We start from the raw sequence: 23,403 nt of genomic DNA on the forward strand, positions 1-23,403 counted from the left end.
AAAGGGCCGCAACTGGTGAATCAGGCGAACCTGATAAAACGCTCCCCTGGTCACGGCCGCCAACTGGTCATCCAGTGTCAGCCGTGAATCCAGGAGAACACCCAAGTTGCGAACCCGATCCGAGGGGGCCAAAGTTTCGCCCCCTATAGTCAGCGATGGGATCAGCTGACTATGCCGAGGCGCCGGTAGCCACAGCCACAGCCATAAAGCAAAATAGGAGAGGGTATGAGAGGTGTGAAGCCAAGGAAAAAAAACATAACATAAAGATAAGACAGGAACTTGGAAGAGATAAACAAGAGACATAAATCTTCCATGACAGTTATGCTTTATCATCAAGGAAGAACCAACTGAATTGTTAATACAGTTCTTAAATAAAGCAGATATAGACTGTTTAGAGGACTGCATTTTGGGCTGTATTGGGTGTCCTGGAGTTGATTGATTATGGATAAAACCTGGAGAAATCCATCTTCTGATTCTGAGGACAGTGGGAAATGTCTATTGTAACTTAAGATAAAAAAAAGTCTCAATTAAGGGTACATTGAATATTGGACCATCCATACCATTAGATCTAGATGTTAAAGGAGCAAGAATTAAAACAGATACAGGTAGTCCTCAACTTACGACCACAATTGAGACCAAAATTTCTGTTGTTAAGTGAGAAATTTGTTAAGTGAGTTTTGCCCCATTTTACGATTTTTCTTACAACATTTGTTAAATGAATCACTGCAGTTGTTAAATTAGTAACACGGTTGTTAAGTGAATCTGGTTTTTCCCTTGACTTTCCTTGTCAGAAAGTTGCAAAAAGGGATCACATGACACCCCCCCCAGGATATTGCAATCGTCATAAATGTGAGTTAGTTGTCAAGCCTCCAAATATAAATCACGTGACCATGGGGATACTGCAACGTTCATATGTGTGAAGAATGGTCATAAGTCCTTTTTTAATGCTGTTGTAACTTTAAATGGTCACTAAGAGAACTATTTTAAGTCGAGGACTACCTGTATATCCTCCATGAATTTGTTTTACTTCTTAAAATGAGATCTTTGGCCGTCTTTCTCTACTCTTTCAATCCTTTTGAGACACAGCAGTCTATATTATACAGAGTTCTACAGTAATTGTAAGTATGATTGTATCGTACTGTAGATTGTTATAAAGTCATGACAACCCTGGCAAATTTAGTATTGGTTTCTTTGCTAATGTTACATGGCCCATTTAGCTTTTTAAAAAAGCTGCAGAGTGGGTTGACATTTTCTCTAAATTGTTTACCTCACTTCCAAGACNACAGCAGTCTATATTATACAGAGTTCTACAGTAATTGTAAGTATGATTGTATCGTACTGTAGATTGTTATAAAGTCATGACAACCCTGGCAAATTTAGTATTGGTTTCTTTGCTAATGTTACATGGCCCATTTAGCTTTTTAAAAAAGCTGCAGAGTGGGTTGACATTTTCTCTAAATTGTTTACCTCACTTCCAAGACCAATTTCCTGGTCTCTCTTTGCTAGTGAAGTTTCCATTAGTATTTATGTATAACATTTTAATATGTTTACTATATAAATAATTTATATTTATGTATAATAATGTAACAGCTTTTATATTTTGAATTTCACTTTGAATTGCATTTGGTATTTTCATGCACTTTCTTCTTAGAGCTTTGTTTTTTGCTTTTTAAATTTTTTTATTATCCTGGTTAATTTTGTTTCATCAATAAATGTGCCCATCTGATTCCTACTCACTCTTAAAACCATGTTATTTGAGAGCATCACCACTGCCAAATTATCACGCTCCACATGTTTACTTATTAAATATTTCTGAATTAGCATTAATTAAACTGATAAATACCAGTGAGAGGTGGGGAATCAATTTAATAACCTTTTAAAATGTTCCCTGTTCTTTTTTTTATGCTCACTATTATGCATAGAAATAATGATTAATAATATTTTACATTTTCTTATACAATTTTAAAATATCATAGTGTTAAAATGAAAACCACAAACCATATGTTTAAGGTTATTGGGATAATATCAATACTTCTTACATAATATCATTGCATTTTATTATTTTTGACAGAAATTACAGTACAGAGTAGGCGAAACCTGGTTCAAAACCAGCAACTGTGAGAGGGACCTTGGAGTCCTAGTGGATGATCACTTAAACATGGGCCAGCAGTGTGCGGCAGCAGCCAAAAAAGCTAATACAATCCTTGGTTGTATAAACAGAGGCATAGAATCAAGATCACGTGAAATATTAGTACTGCTTTATAAATCCTTAGTAACACCATACCTAGAATACTGCATCCAGTTTTGGTCACCACATTATAAAAAGATGTTGAGACTTTGGAAAAAGTGCAAAGAAGAGCAGCTAAGACAATTAAGGGCCTGGAGACAAAAACATATGAAGAACAGTTGCAGGAATTGGTCTAGGGAAAAGAAGGACTAGGGGTGACACGATAGCAGTATTCCAGTATTTGAGGGGCTGCAACAAAGAAGAGGGGGTCAACTAATTCTCCAAAGCACCAGGAGGCAGGACAAGAAACAATGGATGGAAACTAATCAAAGAGAGAAGCAACCTGGAATTAAGGGGGAGAAATCAGGCCCTTCAATACTCCATTATGGTTGTCCCAGGCTTGGTCTCTTTCCCTTTCCCATTTAAGATCTACATAAAACTAGCAATGATCAGGAAGGCCTTTGGATAGCCGTGTTTAGGGTATCAGTTGCAGCTTCACCTAGAACAGTGATGGCGAACCTTTTAGAGACTGAGTGCCCAAACTGCAACCCAAAACCCACTTATGCATCGTCGAGTGCCGGGTGGGTGTGGCTCATTGGCTGGGTGTGGTCCATTGGGTGGGCGTGGTCAATTGGGTGCGCGTGGCTGCGGTGGTAATGGCAGACTGGGTGGGACTAAAAAGTTCAATCAATCAATTCCAACTTTGCAAGATCTTTTTTTTTCCTGCGAAAAGTTGAAATTGACTGATTGATTGAACCTTTTTTTTTTTTTTTTGCACACGGTGGCGGAAGCCTAAAGCGAAAAGGTTTTATAAAACCTAGCTGAAGACCTAGGACTGGGGCGATGGTGTGCGTGCCCACAGAGAGGGCTCTGAGTGCTGCCTCTGGCACCCGTGCCATAGGTTCGCCACCACTGACCTAGAACAAGAAGCACTGAAAACGGTCACTGTTACTCTTGCTAGTTTTATCTAGATTACTATAAATCACTTAATATAGGGCTTTCCTTGAAGATCACTTCAAGTGATACAAAATCCAGCAACTCCTGTGCTTGTGTGCTGATATGAGAGCTGCCCTAACTCTATGGTTTTAAGTGCAGCCAGAGGTGCTTGTACAAAACCCTGTAATGCATGTTTTGTGCATATACAAGGCTGCCTTTCCCAGATACATCCTGCCTAAGTCTAAGTCTCCAAGAAATGACTGCTGCAGTCCTCCTCCCCACACATCTTGGGGCAAAAAGAAATAGGAATGAAAGCAGGCCTGGTCTGAGTAGCTTTGCTTCCTTTGAGACAGATTATCAGTTCAAGGCGAGAGTAATTCCCATTTTCCTACCTCTCATGTTTCAGAAGTCCTTTAGGAGGATAATTAGTGTTTTAATATAGTGGGTTCTTGGCACAGATAGATGAGTGGTTTACTGCTGATTTTGAATAATGATTTATTACTTTAATAATACGTTGCATTTGTATTATATTGCTGTCACCTTGTGCACACTGCTTGGAATCATTTTAGAATTGAAACAGTTCGTACATTTTCAAAATAAGCAACCATATGCTCTTATATTTATGGAATTTATGGAATGGAGGCCGCAAGTATCAGAAAGCATCATACCTTGCAACAAAAACATGAACCTATTGGTGAGGGTAGGTGGGTATATTTTTAGTTTTATGGGCCCATCAAGGACAGGAATATTACATCTCTCCTGTTATGTTTAGTCATTTGAACATTTTAAAAAAGGAGACTTGTATGTGACCTCCAACTTTCTAGCTTTAATCGCTAGGAAGTGAACCAGCTAAAAAGGTAAAAGGTATAGATTTATGCTAATAATGAGGTAAACTTTTAAAGTTTTATGGCTGGTATGTGCTATTAGCTAATGAGAAGCAAAAAAAAAATAGGGAAAAATGTATACTGCGTATATTTAGAAATCATTACTTGAACTAAGCCAAGTGCTGAGGTAAGTCAAATCACTTGGCATCTTGGAACATAAGAAGAGAAATGGATGGAATAAATGAAGAGGGCATATGAACTAATGATTTATTATTAATCAATTATGTGGATTAGTGCAAGTCGAACATTACATAGAGTAAAATATATGAATTTTACAAAATTGATTTGTTAGCCAAACATGGCTGAATAACTTGCATTATCTTCATAGGCCTCACACTTTTTGCTGCTGAGAAAAGTATCTTGATGTATTATACGAAAATGGAAACATCCTACTGTTTCAAAACATATTGTTGGTTTGGTTCTGATTTAGGGCCTGTTGTTGGTTTGGTTCTGTTATAGGATAGTATACTTTTAAAAAACTAATCTCCATCTGCACTTTCCCTTCTAGTGAAAAGCTAAGCAAATTTACAGCCTAGCTATGCATAAAGTTCATATTTTAAGAGTCGTATTTCCATCTAGACTTTTCAATCTTAGATTGACAGGTTTAAAATAATATTTGGTTCTTAAGTGGAATCTGTTTTGCTGCTGCAACAACATAATTTGAGGTCATTGTTGTTAGAAGTTGAAAGTTTGTTCCCAAGCCAGGGTACAATAAAAAGCAAGAAGTTTGGGAAATTGTTCATTGTAATACAGCCCAAATCAACAAATAGGCAGTGCTGAGCAGTTATTCCTTGCCATGTGTTACAGATTTCTAATTCAAAGGTTTAAGTCAATCTTTAACAATGAGAGTATATGGCATTAACCAATCACACACAGAGACACAGGCATATAAACACACATAGAGAGACACATAAAAGCTATATACTCTTTCTGAATATGAAGCCTCACCTGTAGTTCCCTTCCCTTCTTATTGATGGTTAGGCACAATGGGCTACAGAGACAGTGCCTGCATTAAACAACAATGTTTACATCTATAATATTCCTTTCATGTAACTTTTCTGACATGCTCACTTACCCTTGACAGAGCTACCCCTCCCTGCAAAATGGCATCACTGTTGCTCATTACAGCCTTTTAGTTTCTCACCAATTCTTGTGCTATTTTAGATATTATTGTAAGAAAAATATTTCAATATTGTGACTGTGACAGATAGTTATTATGCCACAGAGCAAAAGGAAGAAGTATTAAGGTAGAATAATATCCTACTAAGGAATGCATCTCCAAAGTTATTCCAAATCTAAAATAGAATGTGTGTGGTACAGAGAATGTGTGTATGTGTCCTGCAATACTTGCTGACATTTAAAGTAGAAGAACTCTTTATTGCTTTTTAGTGTTTTCAATATTTGAAAGACTGGGTTAGAGAGATGAGGAAATTTCCAAACATTGCTTGTCCCACAATTATACTCCATCAATGTTTGCCTGGGAAGGACAAGTTGAAGAGAGGTGCTACATAAAAACAAAAATAGAAGCATTAAGAGGAAATGAACAAACCAAATGTGAGAAAATAAGGGGAAAATTGAGTGAGAAAAATTAGGCTAATAAAAACCATTCTTGCTATATAAAGACATACAGTTAGTTAATCTTATACAGGTGTTGCTTGGGAAGGAATATATATAAGGAGTATTGCTTTCACTGTAAGTAAAGATGTATTGGAAGACTAATACCTGATGCGCCTTCTTTCTATTTCATTCATTCATTCATCAAATGGATACCCATTTCACGCAAAGTGACTGTATGTGTCTTTATATGCTATAAGGAAAATAAACTGTACTCAGAAAATATTAAGGGTACACAAGAGAATTCTCCCGGGATCATTTTGTTCCATGAAGAAAGGTTTTCTGGATATATTTCTTTTTAGACTAATTTTTATTTTCTGTATAATAATAATGAAGAAAGGTAAAGATTTCTGGTGAGTAGAGCCATAAAGGAATCTTGATAAGAGTATAGAAGTGATTCTTCTAGAATGCTTTCCAGTTTTCCAGTGTTTTCTCAATAATACACTTTCTCTCACACCCAAAGCCTTTGACATGATAATGATAAAGTGGGAAGGTAGAAAATCATGATTAAACTGAAGAAGGTACAATGTGAGAACCATTTGTAACTAAAGTTTTTTTACTTCAATTTTTTCTACTTTCATTCACAGCGCAATCCTCCCATAGTAGTCAAAGATCTATTTGAAGACATTAAAGATGGAATTGTATTGATTGCTCTTTTGGAGATCCTTTCAGGACAAAAATTGGTAAGTATTTTTATATATAAATACTTACGTATTGTTCAATTAATTGATCTTATTCATGATTTGTAAATAATGGCCTTTCCCTGAAACATTGGAATGCTAATGTTCCTTCCCTGTGCATAATAAATAATGCATACTCTGTAATATTGATCCTGTTATAATAGATGGATTTATGGATTGATGATCATCCAGTATACATAGCCCATGCTAAAAAAGCAAATGAATTTAAAAGTAAGCATTAAATGTTAAATGTTAAACGTAAATATTTTCATATTAGCATTGTAGAGCATCATGAAAATATTGTTAAGAAATCAATCTATGTTTGTTTTCATTTTGACTTCTATGATGTTAGTCACTGTAATTTAATAAATCTTGGCGTATGATTTAATGTTACTTATGTACTAGGACACTATACTTTTTTTTTAAACAAGCCATAGTTAAAACAAGCCCTTCCAAGTTTAGATCCCCCGGACAGTAAACAATCTTAAGGTGAGAAAAGTCCACTTTAGACAGTGATTTCAGACAACAATAGTCTTTCATACCTTAAGTCTAACTAATCCCCCGTAATCACAGTCTGCATGGCCATGGATCGTGTTAACTGGGATTCTAGGTAGCTGGAAACATTATTATTAGGAGCTGTGGTGGTACAGTGGTTAGATAGCAGTATTGCAGGCTGGCTGCCCAATGCCAGGAGTTCAATCCTGACTGGCTCAAGGTTGACTCAGCCTTCCATCCTTCCAAGGTCGGTAAAATGAGGACCCAGATTGCTGGGGCAATATGCTGACCCTGTAAACCTCTTAGAGAGGGCTGTAAAAGCACTATGAAGTGGTATATAAGTCTAAGTGCTAAGTGCTATTATGGAGAAGTCTGTCCTAGAACAATTGAGCAATCAGAATCGGGAAACCAGTTCAGATATAATGGTATCACTGCTCAGAGGAATTTGTTTTAGGACCTTGGCAACTAAACTACTGAAATCTTGAGCAAATTAGGGCTGAAGAACAGGTATTCTATACAACTAAGATGTGAGTGGTGTTTGCACTATAAATTCACGAGGAGTAATTTGCTCCAAAATAATTGAATCCTGTCATACCTTTGTTGAAACACAAATGAATAGATTTATAATGATAAACTGTTAATGTGATATCTTTAGTAATACATTAATGAAAGGAAGGCAAAAGTTCGTTTTTTTTACTATTGGTTTTATAATATATCAGTTACTTCTTGGATTGATAGTCCAGTAATCCATGGTTTCCACATGAAATGTGCAAGCAATTTTTCATATGGTTTGTAAAATTGGATCATTCATTGTAGTCCAAGTGCAATTATCTTTTTCTGAGTGCAGACAGCTCTTTGGTTCCTACTTGTTAAATAACTTTCAGTCATCTTCTATTATTTTTATAAGAGGAAGTACTCCCTCTTGTGGTAGAAAAAATTTTAAACAAAGTTTTGGTGTTACTTTTATTGAAAAATATTACAAATTAGTTTTATTAAGGTGAAGCATTAAAAATTGAGACAGATTTATTTTATATTTATCCAAAATATCATTTAAAAAAAACTAGAACAGGCTTTAGTCCAAATCAAAATAAAATATATTTTCAGCAGTTATTTTTATTAAAATGTCAGTACAGTTTAAGGCAATTTTTCTTAGTCTGATGCTGTCCATATTTGTTCAATTTTAGCTTCAGTGCCTAATCCCCATTCGCTGGAGATTTGGGGTGTTTAACTACAATATTTCCGAAAGTTATCACAAGGGGGGTAATTCTGACTTGTAAATAGTGACAGTTGACTTCTATAAATTGCTGGTAGGTTTATATTCTGTTTCCTTGGAATATAAATATTAAAAGAATAGGAGTTTTAACAGATCAATGACTTTTTCTAAAATTGGGTTATTTATTTGGCTATGAGGCCTCTACTTTTCACTGAGTTTCCTTTGAAGTGAGTTTGTTTAGGTATTCACATTATGAATTTTTTGGGTGCAATCTGTTTTAATACTGTGATTTGTTAAATGTCAATTGACCTTTTTTATTTATATATATATATTTAAGCCTTGTGAACAAGGGCGAAAATTGAAGAGAATTCATGGAGTGGCCAATATTGGTACTGCCCTTAAGTTTCTAGAAGGACGTAGGGTAAGTTTCAAAGTTTTGTATAGCCATTTGCTTCTTTTGCACACACCCTGAAAAAAACTTACCAGCCTTAACCAGTCATAATTTTCCCTACTCTGTAGCTGGGATGAAATTAAATGAAAGTTAAAATAAGAATCTCAGGAACTAAAGCAGTAAAAACAATAGAGTGATGATAGGAAGTAGTGAGTTTGAAGCACTAATTTAGAAAACACTTTTCATATTAACTTGTTACTCTGTATAAAGCATATTTTTATTTTATCTTCTTATTCTAAACATTATCTACATGTAGGATTTTAAATACATATTTATTTGTTTTCCATGCTAGTCCGTGTATAGAGGATCACCGGTTAGTATAACATTTTTATCAAACATTCAACAATATAACAAATTTCACTAAAATTAAATGAAACATTTTAACATATAGCTATATTATTTAAATACTCTATATAGAGAGCAAAAGTACATATACATACATATTGTAGGGAATGTAATGAGCAGAAATATGTTATCTAGAAAGGTAGTTGTATTTCTTCAGGTACACTGCCAGGAGGGCTTCAGCAATTAGGACGCTGGGATGGAGGTTAGCAACCCTGCGTTTGAGATCTAAGAGCTGCCGTGGGGTGGGGTTGAGCTCCCATCCTTTGCTTCAGCTCATGCTGGGAACATGAAAGGAGCTCCCAACTGGGTGTCCCCAGGGCAACAGTGATGTCACCGCTAATCCTTTCAACCTGAAAGTGCCTCAGTGCTTCTGACACAAGTGCAATAGCAGATACACTGTCAGGTTATCTTCTCAGTTGGACATATTGGGGCAAAGATTACTAGTTCTTGTCAGAAACCCCTTGCTATTTTCCTTATATTAATTCTCTATCCTATTTGATCTTGAGAGTGAAAGCATTCTGTAGCTCAAATGGTTCTGGCTTCCTATTTTTGGCAAATGGATGCAGAGAATTTTTATCAGTGAAAGAATGTGTGGGATCTAGTGATTGACAAGTGAAGTAAAGGTTTATATACCTAAAAGTCTGTTTGAAAAGCATCCAATGCAGCATATTATTTTCTTCCTAACCTACAGAGCGGACTGCCCTAGTTTGCAGGATTTGCATGGTCTACTTTCATGTACATTTCATTCCATCTAAGAAATATAAACATAAATTGACAAATGTTTGATATACCTATAGCATTTTTTTTTAATTTTGAAGAATAACTGTAAATGTAGTATTGATTTTGAGAATATATGCTATTTACATTAAGGCTCATAAATATGTCCACAAATGTTTCCATATTGTAACAAGCTACCCAGTTGTTGTGGCTTTTTCTAATGCTTGATGGTATTGTGTTTGCATCTCCTTACCCCAAATAGATTAAGCTTGTCAACATTAATTCAACTGATATTGCTGATGGAAGACCATCTATTGTGCTTGGTTTGGTGTGGACAGTAATCCTGTATTTCCAGGTATAATATTTCCCCTTTTTAAAAATAATAAAAGACAGGTTATTATTGTTGGTTGCACAGGTCAGCCAGATATTTAGACTATCCTTCCTAAACCATAGGCATAGTGTGCTATTTGATGGTGTTAAAAGTAAAGCTGCCTTTTGCAATTGACTGGTGACGATTTTGTCAATGCCAATGGTGTTCAAGCTGTGCTCCAAATGTTTTGGAATTGCACTCAAGGCATCTGTTGCTATCTTCATTTTCTTTTGCTACAGTTATTCTATTCTTATTTGCAGGTCTTTATATTTTGTAATTTACTAAAATAATAAAAGACAAATTATGGTTGGTCATACAGTCAGTCAGATGGTTAGATAGGATTTGGCATTTTTAATCCACTTATCAAGCCCTTCCCAAGATTAAGCAGGGGACAGAGCTAACAATATGCTACTATAAGTAAATGATATGAGGATATTTAGGTCAGAAATCATCATAGGCAATACTCAGCATACTATTATTCCAAATCCTGCTTTTTCATTCCCTGTGATAGGTATTCAACTGATTTTTCCCCAAAAGCATTTAGGAGTATTTGTCTCTGATTGGATGTGTGTATATATGTGGGGGGCTTTTCCTAGAGTCAAGAGATTGTGTACGTTCTGTAGTTGCTATAGTTTTCCATGAGTCATAAAAAACTTCTAATAGAAATTTTGCAGATCAGGATTTAAAGTCAGTGGGGGAAGCTGCAAGTGATGGAATAAAAGTTCATTGGAAAAAGTACCCTTAACAGTAAAATAAATAAATTTTATAAATACATATATGTGAAATAAGCATAAATTCTCAACAATAAGTAATATGCTGACTCTGTAAACTGCTTAGAGAGGGCTGTAAAGCACTGTGAACCGGTATATAAGTCTAAGTGCTATTGCTATTGCAACCCAATTTGGAGCTCTCTGCAGATGAATATAAATAAAAATAATTGTGTTTAATGGTTTCAGTGAGAATTTATGTTGCTTACTGTCATGATCTTCAGACTTTGTTTCTAGTGCCTGGACAGTACCAAAATTATAATAATCATATAAATTTGATGGTTTTTGAGAATCTACTAATTCATCTATTAGGCATACAAATGTCATTTGGCCAATACAGTTCCATGGATGGGGCAGATAAGTATGAATCTGCCCTACATCTTCTGAGGATGTAGTTTCTTGTCAAACAATTTTTGATTTGCACTTTTTCATGATAATTCTTTTATATCTTATTAATCAGCTGTTGAGCAAAATGCTAACCTCAGCATTTCCACAATCCGTAATACACTGAGAATTTTTCTACTATATACAGATAGAAGAACTTACCAGCAACCTGCCACAGTTGCAGTCACTCTGCAGTAGTACGTCATCTGTGGATAGTGTTGTCAGTTGTGAGACTGCCAGCCCACCCTCCAAGCGGAAAGTTTTTACTAAAGTCCAGGGAAATGCAAAGAAGGCTTTGCTAAAATGGGTGCAGTACACAGCAGCAAGGTAAGCAATGATGGGTTAAACAGTGCAATAGAATTATTTATATCAGGAAGATGAATGAAAAGTGAAAAAGAAATGTCTCTACGTACTTTACCTTATTGAAATCCTAAACATAGTTCTTCACTTCAATAAAAGTTACTTTAAGACAGAAGTGACAAAGTTTGAGGAGAGAGAACACTTACTGCAATTCCTATCCCTAAGCCCCTTCAATTGTGCTTTCATTTTTTTTGCATCAAAGTGAGTTAATTTTGTCACTATTGGTTTTTGCAGCATAAGGAGTTTTGTCAGCTAGTGTTGGTAGCATTATCTCAAAGTGCTAGGAATTGTATGTGGGTGGGTGGTTTCCACCTCTGCTTTGAGTTGTTGCATTCTCTTTGTCTTATCAATATATTCATAGAATTAGCCAGTAATTGGATATAATGTTCTTTTTGAAAGTTTCACAATATTTTTTTTATAAATATTTATAATTTCATAGTTGTAGATTTCAAACAGATTTTAAAAAATATACACAATAGTGTATTTAAGATTTTAGGAGGTAATCATATGAAACCAATATACAAGAGTTAGAAAATTATAACTAATTTAAATGAAGAAATTATGGTTGCTGAAATTAATTTGTAATCTTACCCTTTTAGGTTCTTGAGTTGATCTTTACAGATACAGGCTTTTGATTTTGAATAGCAGTTTTACATATTTTAAATCACAACATTTATACAGTTTAGGTTAAAGTTAAAAGTTACTGTGAGCTCCTAGAATTAAATTACCTATGGTACAGTTTGAACTCATAGCAGTGCTGATGTACAGTTCATCTAGAGATAGTCCTCATTTAGTGATTGTCTTTTTTACTGACAGTTCGCAGTTATGACAGTGAAGAAAAAGTAAATTTGCAACCAATCCTCGCTTTTATGACATTGGAGGTCTATAAAGCAAAGGAAAACTGAAATAAGATTATAAGCACAGTCGTGGTTTCACTTAGCAGCCACTTCAATTAACAACCAAGTTGCCAGTCTTAATTGTGTTTGCTAAATGAGCACTACATGTAATTATTTTAGACAACATCTATGTACTAATGTGCCACAGCAAGGGAAAATTTTTGTGGTTATCTATGGCATCTTAATTGTTTATTTTGTACAGTGGAAGTTTTTATTGCTTGCTGTTATGATCTTCAGACTTGGGTCCTAGTGCTGCCTTAAAGAAGCTGATGCTGGTGCACCTGCTATAGGGAAAACCTTAAAAACCATCTCTAATGACTTCCTAGGTTGAAGATGCACTGCTTTTCTTTGACTTAGCTTATGAATTCGCATTACATCTAAATCCCTTCTGCCTTATTCAGACCACTTTTTTTGGCAGGACTAGAGGTTATACAGTGGATCTTATCGGTCTGTGTAAAGTTTCAGATACCTCAGTCTATTGAGGTATCTTTTCTCTGAAAGTGTCATTCACTTCTTTCCATGTGCCAAATTATATTGGAAGAAACCTGATTTAATTTGATATGACCTGACCTAGCCTGATTTTCTTTGATGTATTCTGCTTGGAAGAGATTTTGATTGACTACTTTGTCTGAACATCTAATTTCCAGAAGAGCAAAATACTTGTGTTTCCATGTCACTGTCTGAATATATGATTAGAGTATGTAATCACATTGAAACATCACATAATTGGATAATAATTTAACAACATAAAGCCAAATGTGAATGTGTAAGAGCAAATGAATGTTTTTAGCTATACAAATTACATCCTCTTTTTTTATTTCAACTGAAAATTCAAAGCAGCTAATAGGTACAAGAATGCAAAACACAAAATGGTAATAAAATCCTGGAAAAACAGATGGCGCTTCCTAAAGAGTAGGTAAAATACCACTTCCATAGGAAATGCATTCCATCATTTAGGTATGATGAAGTAAAAGACCCTGCTGGATGCATGATAAAAGAGGTTTCTAAATTTGAGAGCAATCTTGAGAGGAACTTTTTGAATCAAAAAGATTATTCATTCCAGAAGCACTGCAAATATAATCTTAACATAATGGTATAATGCTAGAAGTTCAACAATAAGGTTGTTCAAGTTAGTAGTGTGTTATTTTTTTATTGTTAAGGCAAACTGGAATTGACGTCAAGGATTTTGGACAAAGCTGGAGAAGTGGTATTGCCTTTCATTCAGTTATTCATGCTATCCGTCCGGAACTAGTGGATTTGGAGAAGGCGAAAACACAATCTAACAAAAAAAATTTGGAAGAGGCCTTTACAATTGCGGAATCAGAACTGGGAATCCCAAGACTCCTTGATCCTGAAGGTAGGATAACATTTAATGTGCAATTTAAAACAATTTTGAAAAATTCTAAATGTTTTGATCTCTTTTATTTCACACGTGACAAAGACAATATTTGTTTTTATGTTTTGTTTTTACTCTATTTTGTTTTAATTTTTTTCCTCATTTTTCCCCCAGATGTGGATGTGGATAAACCAGATGAAAAATCAATTATGACCTATGTAGCACAGTTTCTGAAACATTATCCAAATCCTCATAATGCAGCAAGTGATGCACAGGAGGCAGATGTATGTTTTTAATTACAATGTACAATAAAATTGTCAGATGCAATAGTAAAGGTTTAAAGGATATCTAAACTTAGTTTGAGTTAATGAGCATTGGGGCTGTGGATGAAAAAAAATGGAATTTAAAAAAAGGAGGAAAAGAGTTTGAAATGGAAAGAGATGGGACAGTGGGCTTTATTGGGATCACAAGTATGGAAAGATAATTTTAAAGAGTTGTTTTGGGGGATTTTTTCTATTTTTAATCAGCTCTTTTTAAAATATAATTTGTATTAAGAATTTTAATTACAGTAATAAAACATTAATAGAAATTAAACTTAGAGAAAGAAAAGAGATGGAAAAACAAAAGTGAAGGAAAAAGGAAAAAAAGAAAAAAGAAAGAATGTAATAAAGAAAAATATATAAGAAAGTGACTTCCAATCTTCGTTACAAGAAGTATCAACAAATTTAATAACTCTTCACTCCCTATAAGATTAAACAATTATCTCTTCATTACATATCCTATGACTTATTTATAAATAAATCCATAGTACATAATTTTTTCAATTCTGCCAAAACAGCCATTTGTCCGAAATGGTATAGGGTTTCCTGCCTGAGCAGGGGGTTGGACTAGATGACCTCCAAGATCCCTTCCAACTTTATTATTATTGTTGTTGTTGCAAAATAAGTCTTATTTTCACTTTGATTAAATAATCCAACTTCCTTTTATTTGTAACAACCTTAATCTATAATGCAATCCAATATTGTAATAGTATTTGATTTCTCTTCAATTTTTTTTATCCCATCACACAGACTTTTTCAAGGCTTTAACAAGTCTTTTTTTTCTAGATCCAATAAGAAAACACTTACAAGATCATTCTCTTGTTTTATCATTTGTATTCCCCTTTTACTTTTTAAAACCTCAGCCATTTTCTTTTGTATATCTAGTAAAATATCCTTTTCCAAATTCTTTTCTTGGGCTGTCATTTGTAGTTTCACTTGCTGTTCTTTTTCTATCTTGCTAGATAAAATTGTTCCACATCTGTCATTCATTCATTAACATCTTTTAGACATATTCTATCCATAGAAGCAGACATCATTACTGTCAGTGTTGACATTTAGTTACTAACTTCTGGCTACATTCTTCAAAGATCTATTATTTTGGATGTTTAACATTTTAAATCATTTTGTAAGTCCCAGTGTTAACTGACATCAGGCTTGTATTTTTTTTATTGTGCTTAAAATCTGTTTCTCACGAGTTGTTTATTTTTTATGTTAATTCCAAAATCTTATAGTAAAGGTCAATATTCCAAATTTATCTGGTCTCTTAATCCATGTATACATTTTTTTACATCAGAATATTACTTAGCTTTTTGCTGTTTTTTTTCAAATTCCTTGATCTTTTTAAAGATGGGTTTTTTTTAAAAAAAATCCCAATTTTATAGGTTAAATACATGCAATTTTGTGGTGAGTTGAATGCTATTATTTTTTGTCATAGAAAGATCAACTGATGCTAAGGGATCTGAAAATTTGGATTGAACAATTTGAAAGAGACTTGTCAAGGACGCAAATGATGGAAGCAAGCTTACAAGAAAAATACCAGGTATTTCTGATTTTTTTGTTCGACCACAAGAACAGAATGTGATTGAGAAAGGCTATATCAGCCCAAAAAAGTCACAATGACTGTAAAGTAAAGGAGTTTTAGTCTAGCAAATAAAGAGGCAATGGACTGAAGAATGCTAAACTTAGATTTTGAACTGGTAGCCTTGAACAACTTTTTCTTTTCATAAAGATTCTTTAAGTTTTTGTACTCTGTTTTAATACTGCATGCTGCCCATAGTCACATTGAGGTCAACAGCCTTATAAAATTGGTAGATGAATAAATAACACTGTATCCTTGTTCTTGCAGTCATTCAAACATTGCAAAGCACAATATGAAGCAAAGAAGAAACAAGTTGAACGTGCAATCCAGTCTTTAAGAAAGGATGGAAAACTTTCCCTTGATCAAGCTTTGGTGAAGCAAGCCTGGGACAAAATTACTTCTCAAGTAAGTTTAGAAGATATAACAGCCTTCCTACCAATTTTCACCTGTGTGTAAAGCTAAGCGAGATATTTGTGGGTGTTCAGATTTCATATTAAAATACACATTTTTCAAATAAGCAGATTATTCATAAATTGAACAAAAATTGCTGTACATTTTTCAGCTCATGCACATTAATATTTATTTCTAAAGAGATGAATAAAGAAAGCATCCAAAGATGAATTTACAAAGATGACATTGCACAGAACCTGAGATAGTTACAGGCCTTTGTAGAAATGTATGAACCTGTGCCATTTTCGATTTTGTTATATCAGAATCATGAATAATCTCTTGATTAAGTTTGAAGAATCTTTTCCCCTCCGTGGATAAGATTGTAGTCGCAATTGATGGCTGACTTAAGGCAAAATAATTACCCTTATTTTTTAGCAAAGATGATTGTTCCATGACTCATGGAACACTAACAGTATAACAGTATTTGGTTTCTTTATTTTTGATTTAAATTGTGTGAATCCAGCTGTTTAGGTTTGTTATTATGTATAGCTGCTCTATTCTTATTATCTTATTTATAAAAAAACACATAAGCAAAAGGAAATGCCAAACATATTAAAGAAGTAAATGAGCAAAATACAAATAATGAAATATAGATGGATAAGCTAAATGTTTAAATATCATAAAGACTGCTATTTTAGAATATTATTGATTATTGTAAAATATATGTCAATTTTTAATATAAAAGTCGGAAGTCCTTCTTAAGATTTAAACTAAAAATACCTGGTTACACAGTATAAATCACTAACTAAAATTATAAACTATACAAGATTAAATCAATATTCAAAGTCAAAATTTTTATGAAATTAAAAATCTAAATTATATATGTAAAAGACCTCAAATGTGGGGTTTGGTGCAAATTCACATATAAAGTTATATTCCAAAAATAGATTCTGTTTAGAATTGAATCTAATTAGAATTGAATCCTTTGTCAGACTTTTAAATATAAAGTTATTTTGAACAATAAAGAATAGTCACATAATTTAGTTAACCATTTTTCCAAAGAAGGAATCAAGCAACCTTTCCAGTGGGTAACCTAGAAAATTGTTGCAGCTGTTACACAAACAAAGCTAGTTTGATATATTTCAGAGGAATATCTCAGATTGAATTAAGATCTCAATTGTCAATATTTGTTTTGTTCTACTATGAATCATTTTTCAGAATTGCTGGATTTTACAGGAATGCCACCACACATGGAATGATAATCTAACCTTTCATTACCTTTCCAGCATTTGTTAAAAAGTTGTCCATTTTAGAAATTGGAAGTAGATTATATATAGTAATGATAAAACATTTTATACCATTTTGTTTCTAAATATAATCTTCACAATCAGCTAATACTCTTTTTCCATTGAAATTCCAACTTTGCATCTTTAATACTATATTCAAATTTTCATAATACAATATAAATATTTAGCATGTTTGCCTTCTGAATCATATTTCACCAGCACTTTATAAATTAAACTCAATAGATGTTTGTTATACGATTTTCAAATCCAATCAACATTTCTCAGTATATCTCTTTCTTTCTGCAATTCTTTTGATGCTCCACTGCATATTTATGGAACAAAATAAAGCTTGGAAATGGGATTCCAGTTCTCTTAATGTCCTGTTTTCCAGCTTTTTGAATGGCACTTGTATCTTGATAAATCTCTTCCTGCGCCTCTGGGCCCTATCGCAGCCTGGCTTTGTAGGGCTGAGGCCTCTGTTAGAGAAGAAATTTCCGTTCAACAATCTCATGAGGAAACTGCAGATGTGTTACATCGGAAACTTGAACAGCATAAAGTTTGTATATTTTCAGTTAAATGATATTATTCCTAAATTTTATTACATGTATGGGAGCATGATAGTTTGAACGTTTGAATGACTTCTGATATGCTGTAAACAAATAAAGTGGGCCCTGCTGGTTTATGACCATAATAAACATTTGATTAATAAAAAAAATAGATTTACAGTAATAGGAAGAAGACTCTGTATTGAAAAAGTACATGGCTTTTACTTCGTGACTGACTTGTTGTTGCATTTTACAAAAACATTTCTGAACTTAGTTTTCTCCTGAGTTAGTAATTCATTCCAAGCTATCCAGTCAGTGTGGTGAACTGTTGGGAACTGTGAGAACTCTCATTCTAATAGCCTGAAAGGCCTTTGGAAGGATAAGGCAATTCTGTGGCATTTGTAGGAGGAAGCAAAAAGTGGGAACTACCGATGCTTTATTCTTGAAATCAAACGTATTTTCCAAGCCATCCTCAATAAAAGGAGAGGAAGAAAGGCCGTTATGTAATTTTGCCCTATTACACTTACGAAAGACTTACTTCAAAATGAAACCCTGTAGAATTGTGTCTTAAACAATTGAATATGTATCTCAGTTTGATTTAAGCCGATGCGTTATTTTTATTTTAAAGTTATGCAGCTCATTTGTTTAAAATTGGGACTTTTAAATAATTTTATAGTCTTATGCATTATATACAGTTATATAATTATTTAAATTTATTTATTTATTAAATTTATAGGATGCCCCAATTTCTTAGTAGTCTGGGTGGCTTAAAACAGCTTTTCAACCTTTTCAGAGATTGTACCACTTTTAGGATATGGCAATATTCGAGTAACACCAGTCGCCTAGCAGGTGGGTATGACCTGCTCGACGCCAGCTGGACACAGCTGACTCAAGACAGCTGGGTCGGAACGGAATAAGTTGCACTGGCTAACTCGATGTGGGGACAACTCGGTACCCTATAAACTCCTTGCCTCCCCAAACTGCTAGCAGCCAAGCACATGCATGCGCTCACACACTCGCACACGCATCACATTCCAGGTTTGGTGACTTTTATCCACAGAGGAAGGAGAGGGCGTTCTCCCCAAGCCCAGGCATGATTGGCAATTTGCTAGCTCAGATATGAATACAAGTCTCCAAGCTTGGAATGTTTGCGTGTATGTGGATAGCACGCTAAAGAGATGTTCTTTTCCCAATCCCAGACATCGTTGGTGTTTCCCTGTCCAGTGCCCCCTCCCGGCAAAGCAGGAGGTGGAGGATGTTTGCAGGAAGCAGTTTTCTCCAAGTCCAACTTCTGTCTTGACAGATCTCTGGAGAGCAAGAGGAGGTGGCAGGGGAGCAGCGCTCCCGGGTCCTGCACAAGGGAGGCTGGCCCTTCTCGAAAGGGAATTCCCATTTCCAATTGTGCGTGGTAAGGATGCTGGCTTGTTGGGGCAGCCTTCCCTCACACAGTTAACCTGCCACCCCCTCCTCCTCTCCAGAGATCTGCAGGGGAGACAGAGTTCTGGAGGGCAAGGTGCAGCCTCCATATTGACCACTTCTACCTCTCCAAGCCCTCCTCAATTAAACATACCTTATATATAAATTAAAACACAGCCAAAAAGAAAACATAGTTAAATCACTAATTACAGCTCTTCACATATTTTCTGGAAAAACCACCTTTATTGATGTTAGGAAAGAAGAACAAACCTTATTAAGGAACTCTTAACAGGAAGGGAATTGAAGATCCTAAAAGGTCTCATTCTTTCTAACCTGCCTTCCCTTTGAGCCTTTAGTTCTCAGTATTTTATTATTATGTATTAAGAAGCTCAAAGACCTCCAAAGCTCAGGATACTCACCTTAAAATGAGAATCCAGAAAAATTTAGTTAATCCACAATACTGCCCTATGAAGACTGAGATAGTCTTTGGGCCCTGAAAGCATGCAAGTGTCCAGTCAGAATATTAGTGGCACACCTGTCAGCAACTGGAAGTGCATACCGTATTTATCGGCGTATAACACGCACAGGCGTATAACACGCACCTTCATTTTAAGAGGGAAATTTCAGGAAAAAAACTTAAAGGTGGGGCCGGGCGGCGGAGAGCTTGGCGGCGGCGGCAGCGGCAGCAGGAGGACGGGGAAGGGGCGCATCTGCCCGGGCGGCGAAGGGCTGCGGCGGCAGCGGCAGCAGGATGGTGANGAGAGCTCGGCGGCAGCGGCAGCAGGAGGATGGGGAAGGGGCGCGGCTGCCAGGGGCCAAGGTGGGGCCGGGTGGCGGAGAGCTCGGCGGCAGCGGCAGCAGGAGGACGGGGAAGGGCCGCGGCTGCCCGGGCCGAGGTGGGGCCGGGCGGCGGAGAGCTTATATCAGCGTATAACACGCACACATCATTTGCCCCCTATTTTCAGGGGGAAAAAGTGCATGTTATACGCCGATAAATACGGTAAGTCCATGTACTTCCCTTTCCTGTCTCACAACTCAATCGATATATGCTTTAATTTTCAGACACATCTTTTTCTGATGAGCTCCTTAAAAAACCAACAAGGTATACTGTAATTAGCAGGAAAAATAAACTAGCACTTCTGAATTCTTTCCCCAAGGGGGAAATGAAAGTTCACAGCCTGCAGGTTGCTAGCAAAGTCATCAAAGAACGTAGTTATTGCTGCTAAAGACAAGAATAAATAACGAATCAATTTTGCAGCTCTCCCCTGTTACTACATCCTCTTACCTCCAGGATGTGGCCTGGAATTGCACAAGGTTGAGTAGTTTGCAGATAGGTATTCAGTACAGTCCTTGCCAATGTGATTTTAATAGCCCAGTAACGGATAGGAAAATCCAAGGAAAACTTTGCAATCAATAAACCGTGGTGGACTACGCTTGTTTTGCCCTATTTTAATTCTCCTCCCCAGCAGCAGCCCATCGATTTTAGAACTGCATGCCCACAGAGAAGAAGCCTCCAGCCTCCCAATCTCTGCTTAGAGAGGAATTTGCATTTCGGCAAGAGTCAGGCCATACAACCCCAATCAAAGGAAAAACCCGAATCTAGCGGGCCAGAAGGCAGCCCAGCCACTGCGCCCCTCCAGTTCCTTCTCCTCGACCCCAGGGCACAGATAGAGTTGCAGCTCCTCGCCATAGCTGGGGCGGGACTTGCAAGTCCATCCGCTTCATCCTGCAAAGTGGAGCGTTCCCCTGGCATTCCTGCCCGCCGCCATGCCGGCAGCCCCAACTAAAGGCTGCATACTCCAGCCTCGTCCAGCCAAGGAAGGGGGCAGCAGCTGAGACTACAGCAGATTTGCAGCTTGTAAGGGACGTTCAGAGGCTGCCCAACTTCACTCTGGAATTTTGGGGTTAGAAAGCAGAGGGGCAGCGTCGTGTTTTCAGGCCTGGCAACACCAGCTAGAAAGCCTCCTGATCCCCCCCCCCCCACACACACACATTGCAGCTACCTCCTTCAGAACCTTCCTGATGCCGACAGGCCTGCTGGCATAGGTCCGCCCTCTTCTATATATGACTAACTCTCATTGTCATGATTGTTAACTTGGCAAAACCATGCATCATAGGGCTACAATTTTTGAACCAAGGTTTCTCAAACAGGTTAATATACAGAATATGTCCAAAATCCAGGACTCGTGACATTTCATTACTCATGAGGTAATGAAATTTGTGGAAATTGTGGCTGCTTCACTGCTACTGGCTGTTGATGGGCTGCTCCTTCAGTCATGTGATCACATGATCTTAATTTTCAATGTTCTGTGACAGTGTCCCAACCAATTTTATAATCCCTTGCTCCCTCCCTTATCCAGTAGCAATCAATTACCTGCCTGCTGGAAAGGGAAAGGGAAAGGAAGGAAGGAAGGAAGGAAAGGAAGGAAGGAAGGAAGGAAGGAAGCTCAATGGGAAGTAGCAGGAAAGGAACTTTCTCCTCCTACCAATGCCTTTTTACCTGCCCTTGGTCATTTTGTTTCTCTGTTTAAGTAATTTAATAACTCTGAAACAATGACCCAAAGGGGCACAGTTTGTCTATTGCTCAGTAAAAATAACGTATTAAAAAAACAATACATCAAATAAAACTGCTTTCCCAAAAAATGTATTCCACTGCTTCTAGAGACCTTTACTTTATATCTTTGATTGCCTCCTCTGAAGAAAGAATGGATGAGCAGATGAAGTGATATATAGTACCCATTTGCAGAAATGAATAGTGTCACCTCTGTTTCTCAATGGAACAAAAACACTGTCTCCACAGGCAAAGCCCCCCCCAATAGAAACATGTTATGAGAATACAGGAGCAGGAAAGTTGACTTTTTTAATGCTTTCTCTCTTTTAATCAACTTTCCTATGCCACCCCAGCCTTCCAGATGTATAAATAGTTGTATGAATTGTTGATATGGCTGAATACATTTTTGGAAAGACATAGAATATTGTTCCTTGTTTTCCGGCTCCTTATGCAACAGGTTTAAAAATGAAACTGATGGAAGGTTGCATAAATAATGCATTGTATACTATCTCAAAATGTGTACTTGACTAATGGTCCATTTGCTCCAAAGTTTGGACATGTTGACCTAGACCTCATGGTTTTATAGATTGTATTAGTTTTAGACAAGTGATAGTGTTTTTCATTGTGTGGATAGGATAGTTCTTTTACAATAACATTAACCCGTCTTAAGGCTGATTTAGAGTTGCCTGCAACTGTCCATAGCAATTGTTGCATACTTATGCTATGAAGGAGTTGATGGGTAAGCATATATTGAAGATAGCTGCCAACGCAAATACCTGTTAAATCCCAATTGCACGTTGTGGGGAGGTGTACATCCTGTGTGCTGATTGGTGGATTTGACTTCCTGTTCTCTGCTTTGTTGTTTGAGTGCCCCCCTAGCCAGAAAATTAAAATTCACAGTCATATGAATGCAACAGCTATGTAACTGCCTATGAACAACAGACACATATGTCTCCCTCACGTGCAGTACGGAGAAGTCTTCTGGACCCTTTATTCAGAATAAATGCATAAAGAATGTTCTAGATTGTAACTAGAGAATAACATTTTTTAAAATTTTAAATGCATTCAGTTGGAACTGGAATAACAGTAGATAGGAGAACAGTGACTTTTTTAAAAAAAACCTCCAACGTTCATGGTATGGATGTATAATGTCAATTCATACACAATCATAGCAGGTGCAAAACAGAAATTTACCTATTCGTATCACCTTGTTAGTCTAATTAAATTGTGACTAGTAGAAAAACATCCCCTGGCATATTCTTATTAAGAACATTTCTTCTGATGATTACTAGTAATTTTTTAATAAATAACTTTCACTAAGTACTGTTGCTTAGATACTACAGAAAAAAAACCCCCAGATATTAGGCTCATTCTGGTTTATATTTTTTACCAGATGATTTAGAAGCTACAGTGACTTCGGAATGGATTACAGAGTTCAGTCGGTCCATATTCCTGAGTTTACTATGCATGAAAGATGCAGTGACTCTAAAAGATCTGACTCTATGGATTTTTAAGAAGGAAATATTACTGTGTGTGCATGCTCTATGTGCCTTGTGCAATAAGTGGAATAGGGTTCATAAACTGATAGGTAAATGGATTGACTGGGGGTAGTAAGCAACATGTTTTCCAAATGCTTTCGGC

At 36.1% G+C, this 23,403-nt stretch overlaps 1 protein-coding gene across 1 annotated transcript in view; it reads left to right on the plus strand.

Moving 5' to 3' along the window:
• Window positions 1–23,403, plus strand: part of SYNE1 (spectrin repeat containing nuclear envelope protein 1) — a 284,981-nt gene that overhangs the window by 40,252 nt on the left and 221,326 nt on the right. The window contains exons 4-12 of the mRNA XM_015821883.1: window positions 6,249–6,344; window positions 8,387–8,470; window positions 9,825–9,917; window positions 11,232–11,410; window positions 13,500–13,696; window positions 13,850–13,959; window positions 15,431–15,535; window positions 15,842–15,979; window positions 17,642–17,806. Of these exons, the coding sequence (XP_015677369.1) occupies window positions 6,249–6,344; window positions 8,387–8,470; window positions 9,825–9,917; window positions 11,232–11,410; window positions 13,500–13,696; window positions 13,850–13,959; window positions 15,431–15,535; window positions 15,842–15,979; window positions 17,642–17,806 (1,167 nt within the window). The remainder of the gene's footprint in view (window positions 1–6,248; window positions 6,345–8,386; window positions 8,471–9,824; window positions 9,918–11,231; window positions 11,411–13,499; window positions 13,697–13,849; window positions 13,960–15,430; window positions 15,536–15,841; window positions 15,980–17,641; window positions 17,807–23,403) is intronic.

This window comes from Protobothrops mucrosquamatus, unplaced genomic scaffold (assembly GCF_001527695.2).
Source record: "Protobothrops mucrosquamatus isolate PMUCROS unplaced genomic scaffold, P.Mucros_1.0 scaffold_168, whole genome shotgun sequence".
Classification (NCBI taxonomy): Eukaryota; Metazoa; Chordata; class Lepidosauria; order Squamata; family Viperidae; genus Protobothrops; species Protobothrops mucrosquamatus.